This window comes from Mus caroli, chromosome 13, assembly GCF_900094665.2.
Source record: "Mus caroli chromosome 13, CAROLI_EIJ_v1.1, whole genome shotgun sequence".
Taxonomy (NCBI): domain Eukaryota; kingdom Metazoa; phylum Chordata; class Mammalia; order Rodentia; family Muridae; genus Mus; species Mus caroli.
This window is the reverse complement of record NC_034582.1, coordinates 91545259-91553095: the sequence shown is the minus strand read 5'-3', so window position 1 is coordinate 91553095 and position 7837 is coordinate 91545259. Positions and strand designations below refer to the sequence as shown.

The 7837-nt window shown below is 43.3% G+C and overlaps 1 protein-coding gene across 3 annotated transcripts in view; it reads left to right on the top strand.

The window, feature by feature from the left end:
* The window catches only part of Arhgef28 (Rho guanine nucleotide exchange factor 28), a 297229-nt gene extending 290566 nt beyond the window's left edge, over positions 1-6663 (top strand). For 2 of the 3 annotated variants that reach the window (XM_029468326.1, XM_029468327.1), the window contains one exon: positions 5461-6663. In XM_029468326.1, coding sequence (XP_029324186.1) covers positions 5461-5630 — 170 coding nt within the window. In that variant the 3' untranslated portion in view covers positions 5631-6663. The remainder of the gene's footprint in view (positions 1-5460) is intronic. The other variant, XM_021180313.2, reaches the window with a different exon arrangement.
* Positions 6664-7837: the final 1174 nt, after the last annotated feature.

Below are 7837 nucleotides of genomic sequence, written 5' to 3'. Positions count from 1 at the left end.
CTCCCTCCCTCTTCTTTCCTTCCCCCCTCTCTCATTACTTTATTTTAGGTGCAGTATTGGTACACAAAGACTAGGGAAAAACAGAATCACAACACTAATTTAGAATTCTTTTTGTTTCAGCTGTCAACCCTAGATTGCTTTTCATATCAGAAGCCCACATCCTGTTTTGTGGCTCACTATGGAAAATCGAATTGAGCAAAATTAGGGACAAAGACCCGTTTTCCTTTGCTCTGAAGATACCTCAAGCTCTGTGCAATAAATGTTTTCCATTAGAGGGAAAATGCTGTACATTAATGCTCCTGAGAAAAAAATAATGATTGCCAGTGATGCCATCAGGAAATGATTTTTTAAATGTTTCAGAGTGGAGGCATGAATCAGTGACTAAATGGGGATATAAAAATTATTTTGGAGAATTGAAACATTAATGATAAAGTCATCTCTTGGAGAAGAAGTTATTCTAGGATGGTGGGACGTTTGAGTTTGGGGACATGCATGAGGGACATAGTAGTAATAAGACAAGTCAGAAATCTTGATTAAAATAAACAAGAGCAGAACCATGGCTCAGGAGATCTGGAGTTCTGTTGTGTGAGGTAAGAAGGGTTAAACAATGTGACATCAATGGTTTCAAAAGAGTAGACCAAGCATGCTTGCTGCACCCCGAACGTCTGGGTCCTCGGCCATTGCTATGCTGCTGGGTTCATTCAGACCTTGGCACCGATGCCTAGGATGAAAGTTATAGTGTTATTAATGTTAAATAAAACTTTCATTTCAAAATGGTCGTGATTGCAAGTGGCTTTTCCTGAAGGATGTGGCAGCACATACTAGTAGTCCCAGCATTTGTGAGGTAGATGCAAGAGGATCATGAGTTCAAGGTCAGCCTGAACTATACAGTGTGACTCGATCTGAAATACACACACACACACACACGCACACGCACACGTACATGCACAAGAAAATAAATATGTAAATAAATAAAATGTTTTCATATACAGAAAATTCAGGAAAAGACAAAGAATATGCTAACTACCTGTCTTCAAATTAGAGACAAGCCTTGTCTTGTTGGCAAGCGACTCTTATATTTGCTGGTCACAAGAGCAGAGATCAAGTGTAGATTGCAGCTATGAATGGTACTAGTTAGTTTCCCAGCCCTTTAAGGCTAATGTGTGGGCTCTGTTCAAACATGTGTTGTTGAGAAGGCTGAAGACAGATGAATGGAAAAAAAGATGACTCCCTTATAAACATTCATTTAAATGCAACTTCAAGTAATGGATTTGATTGCATTGTGAATTCTTTTGTTTTGTCTTTACTTCTAGAATGTTGTTTGTAGAGTCACTGAACCCAAATAGAGGATTTCAAGCCCAATCCTTCATGACTTGCCCAGGGCGACATTTCACCCCATGGTGTAGATTTGAATCACTTCACAGTTTATGAGTTACTTTGTTCATCATAGATATAACACTGATGATGGTTTCTGAACCATTTGTAGGCTGGTAATGAAAATAGCTAATTATCAAGTTGGCTCAAAATGATACTAATTATGGTGATACAGTGGAGGGCCAAATGTCTTCAGTGTGTGTTAGACATTCCAGTATTAGGGAACAGAGGAAAGGACGAGAGCCACACACACCAGCGTCAACAGGCAGGCTGTCACTAAGGGGACCATCTTAGCTTGTGCATGCATGTCCCTTAGCAAGGGTCATCTACAAGAAAAAGAAATGATATCAGTCAGATTGAGACAGTCTCTGCCATTTGAAGCGGCATTAGAGGGCTAGCCTAGACCCACAGTGGTCCTCACAATGTGGCTGTGGGGATTTCCTTTGAAAGTTAACATGTTAGTGTGTAAGCCGGTAGCTCAGGTCTGAAGCAGACGAGGCCCCGAACTAGGCTTCTACTTTTCCACTTGGTTGAGCCAGACTTTTGGGTTTTAAAATGTGTTTCAGTTTATTTGTCTCTATTTTAGGCTTAGTAATCTGTCCTCTGTTCTGTTTCCAGAGATGTGGTGAGGTTCAAATTATCCTGTCAGAAGGGAGAGTGTTGCAGTTTTGAAATTGTGTCTCATTAGAATAGTGCCTGCCTTTCAGGTCACTAGATCCTGATCCCATGAATATTTCTTTGTTTATTAAAAAAAATAAGAAAGTTTTCTTTTTCTCTCCATGAATCATCAGGCATTTTGATCACCCATGGAATGGAATAATTTCATTTGAACTCCCCAAGAATTCTGCTTTCTGAACCGGCGAGGTTCCATTTGAAGAAATATACTTTCAGTTTCAGGTTCTGTGTAAGGATCACTTTCTTTGGGGTAAAATGAAATATGGAAAAGGTGGCTGGCTTTCAGAAACACACAGTTGCTCTGCTAAAGTTCTCTCGGGGGTAGAAATAGAATAATAAGATCAGAAATCACAGCATGGCTTCTATTTCAAAATCAAACGGCCTGACCTTGTCTGCATAGTTCAGGTAGACATGAAGAAGGAACGGGGAGCAGGAAATTGAGTTCCCCCTGGATGACACAGGGCCACGCAGCATCCAGTTGGGGCCCAATGTCCTGGTAGAAATAGTGTTTTCTTACGTATTCATCCTCATTCCAAAATATTCTGATTAAAGCCCTGCTCCCCTCTGTACATGTGCAAGTGTGTGTATGCACACACACTCCTGTTCCATGATCATGATTGTGTCCCAGTCTTCTGGAACTGTAGCCAATCATTTTAAAGATAGGAGAATTTTTTTTCCCCAATATGCATTTGGTTCTTTGGCTTGCTTTTTGCTTTTCTCCTGAAGCCATTAATGAGATCCCAGATTGCCAGACTCCTGGGCATTTTGGACTCTGCTTTATCCAAAAGGCTAGGAGCTTCATGGATTACAGGAGTGTGCCTGGGGGCTATCACATTTCAGCAATCAGCTCCCAACCACCTCTTTCCATGGGTGATTTTTTTTTTTTCCATTCTCAGTGTAATGGTTTGTGTGTCCTGGCTGGCCCATCCACTGGCAAGGGCTGGCTTATCCATTGGCAAGGGCTGGCCATTGGCAGAGGGGCACAGCTGCTGCAGCATAGGTGACCTGTTCAACCTGCCAGTATTTGCTAGATGAAAGTGTTGAGATTTTTTTCCTTTGAAGTCATTTTGTATCAGCACCAGCTGTTCCAAGAGCTTGGGAGAGGAATTAAGATCTTGTGAACACCATGTCCACAGACAAGCATACCCTGTCTCTTAAAGTGGTCAGATAGGGTGGGGAAGCACTTCTGGTTGATTTGTAGTCTTGCCCAGGTTGATTTGTAATCATTGCTTGGGATCTTTGCCTTTGTCTGACCATGTAGGGGAGGTTGCTAGGCCTGTAATTGCTGCCCCATTGGTTTAAAGGGGCTCAGTACATCTTTTTCTTTGCTATCTTTTAGGAGGGTGAGTAGAGAGAAGATATTAGACATGTAGGATCTTGTAACCTGAAAGAGCTGGGGCAAGTCACTTGCGGCTCACTGAGAAGTGACGTCATGAGACCTGAAGAGGGAGGTACCTTTTTGGAGCCCTGAAGTTCTCTAAGCTGAGGTTTCAGATACTTCCAGCTGTGTGATGCTGGGCAAAAAGTTGAACTAGCCTGCGCCTTAGTTTCCCAATTTGTAAACTGTGGGTTACATCTTGAGTTGCAAAGCGATGTGGAACGTAAAAGACTTGGCACAGCTTTCGGCTGGTGGCGAGAAGATGCTGACAGATGTGATGGCTCCTGCTCAGAAGCATCTTCAAGAGCCTTTAGATAAGGCGCTCCTTGTGTTTGGGATACAGGACTTAAAGTCACGTTCCCCCAGCGTAAGAGGTTTTCTTCCTGGGTTGGTGATGATGTGGCTCAATTGGTAGACTGCCCGCTTAGCATATATCCAGAACACCATGAGTGTTCCACAGTTCCACATCAACTGAGCATGGTTGCTTGTATCTGTAATTCCACAACCCAGAAAGTCAGGAGAATTGGGAGTTCGAGATCACCCTTGGCTATCTCAGGATATGAGAGACCCAGTCTCAAGGAGAAAAAGGAAAAAAAAAAAAAAGAGTTAGGCTTGGCCTGTGCCTCTGATTGAAGCAGGCAGCCTTGCCTCCTCACCCTACCCCCAGGGTCCTCCATTATTTCAGAGTCATGTGATCTGACTCTACTTCCTAAGGCCCTGGCTGCTCCCCAGTCATCCCCACCTCTTATTGGAAAAAAGGGAAGACCTGAGGGATAGCAAAATGATGAAGCCCCGTGGGGACATACTGCCCTTCATTTTTACCCAGCCATCCATACTGCATTCCCTAGCAGCAAGCTTCCTGTCTGGAGGAAAAGGTTAGAAGCATTTTATCATTAGGATGGAGACAGGTATGATAGCTGTCTAAATAACGGTGGCTTAGGATAAAATGTGGCAAAGGGGATAATGGTTTCTTTTTGATGACTGAGATAGAAATAGGTAGACCTCAAGATGACCTGCCCTCACTCCACATGCAGATCTGCTTGCCTCTGCCTTTAACCAGGAGCTGCTTACCTGTAATTTTGCTACCTCGGGGAGGTTGGATATTGGGAGAAATGCCATAAAAATGATTTGGAGCAAGTATGTTTTTTTCTTCAAATCAAAGCACCCCTTCATCTACCCCCTTAAAGCACAATATAGAAGCTTTTATCAGAAAAGGGGAGACAGTGCCTGCTGTTGCTAGGCAACCAGGAAAAAAAACTGCAAGCCCAGCTACAGTTGCAGTTAGCAAGATTTTCCCAGAAACCTAGCTGCTCTTGCAAAGTCCTTTGTGTAGCATTAGCAGACATGTATGGTGGGTGGATAGACAGTCTTCTTCACTCTTCAGCCCCCTTTTTCCTGACCCCTTCCTTGCCTACACTAGTGAAACCCAAGATAAATGGAGTCTTGAGACCATGTTTTGTTTGTTTGTATGGTTGGCTGGTTTTTGTTTGTTTGCTTGTTTGTTTTCTGGAGACAGGGTTTCTCTGTGTAGCCCTGGCTGTCCTGGAACTCTCTCTGTAGATCAGACTGGCCTCAAACTCAGAGACCCACCTGCCTCCGCCTCCAGAGTGCTAGGATTAACACGGTGTGTGCCACCATGCATCCTGAGACCAATTCTTGACTTGAGCATTCTGAAGGAAGATATATACAGAGTCTGTGATGCACAAAAGGCTGTCTGCAGTTTTGAGGCCTGAACCCACTTAAGATCAGTGGGAATCCTTTTCTCTGGCAACAGTGAATGTGACCAGTCTTTATGCACTTGACACTCCCTTAAGAGTGTTCTGTGAAGGCAATTTTCATTCCTAGGATGCTTGTGCCCATGACTGAATATTGATGTCCTCACTAGATAGCTGCTCTGTTCCCGTCTTCCTGGACTTGGGCATTTTCTCTTTGGTTGACCACAAGGCCGCTCTATTTCCTAATTGTGAAGCAGAAAGTGTCATCTGTCTTGTGGGTTCCAAGTGGAGTCTCCTGTAACCTATGATGTCTTTCAGTTGCAGATTTGGACTCCTTCCAGAGTGAATCCTCATATCCCCAAGACTCCAATCAGCATGGCCCCCAGCCACAGACACTCACAACAGAAGCAAAACTAAGTCTTCCGATGGTGACTGGACACGGTGGAGATGCTGGAGACGGAGCTGAAGAAAACATTGTTTACCTCTGATTGTGTGGCCATTTGTTTTTCCAAGCAAACAAACAAAAACCACTGGCACTTTGGGGAGAGCTTTTCCTCAGCCCCAGTCCTTGAGTGTGTGATTCTCTGTGCCCAAATTGCTTTAAGAAGAATATTTAATATTCCATGCACGTTCAATTTTTGGCATGAGTCTAATAATTAAATTATTAAAAAAGAAAAAAACAACCCAGCTCCGTGTGTGTCATCTTTAGCTGATCTCACCCACTTTTGAGTTTCTAGAGGAGAAACTTCACTTGAGTGAGCCGAAGGATGTGAAAAAGTTTTCACTTTGAGATTCCACATTACACTGTGTACCCATTCATCTGGAGTGTGAAATGCATCTTGAGATAAGGATGAAGCCATTTTGATTTGGAAAATGATCTTTTCCGGGGCTGAATTTCTGATATCACAGCAGTTGCTTATTGTGAGTAGCCTTGATACCACAAAGAAGGCAGAGGAAGTTTTGGGAAAGACCTTTTCTCACTTTGTTCTTACGTGTGAATGTTGGGGTCTTCAGAGTTGGGGAGCTGTCACCCTCACTGTACAGCCCCTGTGTCCTGAGAACCTGTTCGTACTGGGTGGGCTCTGTGCAGGAACACAGTCTGGACACGCTTGGGACCTGGGTCACCTTGCTTTGTAGCTCACTCTCTTGAACAGATGCTGCTGGGTTCAGAGTCTCTTCAGCACCATCTTTTAGCCCAGCCTGGAGCCTCCACCATGACATGTTAGCTGTAAATAGTGAAACTCCCAAGAGAGAGCCCTCACTTGGGCCTCCTAGGCAGGACTGAGTGTCAAGGACTACAGTTGACTTGCAGGAACCCAGCCTGTAGGTCAGAAGGACAAAGGGGCTAGCTCTTGGTGAAGCTTGCTGTCTGCCTGGGCTTTTCTACAGAGGGACAAAGGGCACTTCTTGATTTCAGAGTACCCGTGGCTCTCTGTGAGAAAATAAACCAGGAAATGTTCTCATCTTGTTCTTTGGAAATATTTGTCCATGTTCTGGTCAGTGTCAATAAATATCTTTTGCCTCATTATTTTACTCTGTAAATTTAATATCAAACCTAGGACCATAGCAAAACACATATTTCACACACGCAAATTGGTCCTAATGGAAACCGAAAAGGAATGGGGTTGGAGGCAACCATTACATTCATCCAGAATTGCAGCTACAACCGGGGAGACATGGTGGGGGGAAGGGCAGTCACTCGAATCCCAACTTATTTTTCCTGAAGTTATACATTGTCTCTCTATTTTAACAGGTCAAATCTTAAAGCTTTAAAGACTCTTTGGAGAGGTTCCCTTTTGTAGCTCCTGTATATCTATGCTTTTCTTAAAGTGCATTAAAAAGTCCAGTGACTAAGTTTTCCCCAGCAGGGATAGTCATTAAAATTCGGACAACTTACTAAAACTCTGTTATTTTACCTCTGAGGCAAACTCCTAATGACATGAGCCCCACTCCACCCCCAAAGACACCTAGGGAGAAAAGTTTCTTTCTGTCTGCATTAAAGCTGATCTCAGAATCCTATACACTTTGAATGGAAAGCTTAGAGTTATTTCCGTCTATATCTTCGCTCTGATAACTATAAATATCTTTTTTTCTCATGGTAGAGGAGATGGAAATAGTAAAAATATGTAAAGATGTTAAAAAAAATCCCCATGGAGTTCTGCTTTAAAATCTGTACTCAGTTGACCTTCAGGCTGTGAAACACCCAGGTCTCCATGCCACACTCTTGGGGCAGCTTGGACAGTTTTTGAGATATCGGGATTCATAGGTTCATCTTGGTCATGCTGTTATCTAGTGCTTTTCTATTTTAACTGGTGCAGCTAGATGACCAAGCTTCCTCTGGAAGTTCTTTTCATGTCTTTACTGTGTAATGAGTCGTAACGGCTTGTCTGTCCACCGCACCCATTCCTATGCTAAACACATAGCTACAGCTATCTCAATAGCAGATGGGGCCTTTGAAAAGTGATTGAATTCTGAAGGTAGATCCTGCATAGATGGGGTGAGTGTGCTTATAGAAGCCACGGGAAAAGCCCATAAGTCCTTTCATCATAGGGAGGATGTGACAAGACCTTTTCTGTAACTCAGAAGTTGGTCCTCGTCGGACATCAAATCTGCTAACATATTGCTCTCGGATCTTCTGGCTTCTGGACTGTTGAGATGTAAAATTCTGTTTTTCATAAGTTACCTAGCTCATGAT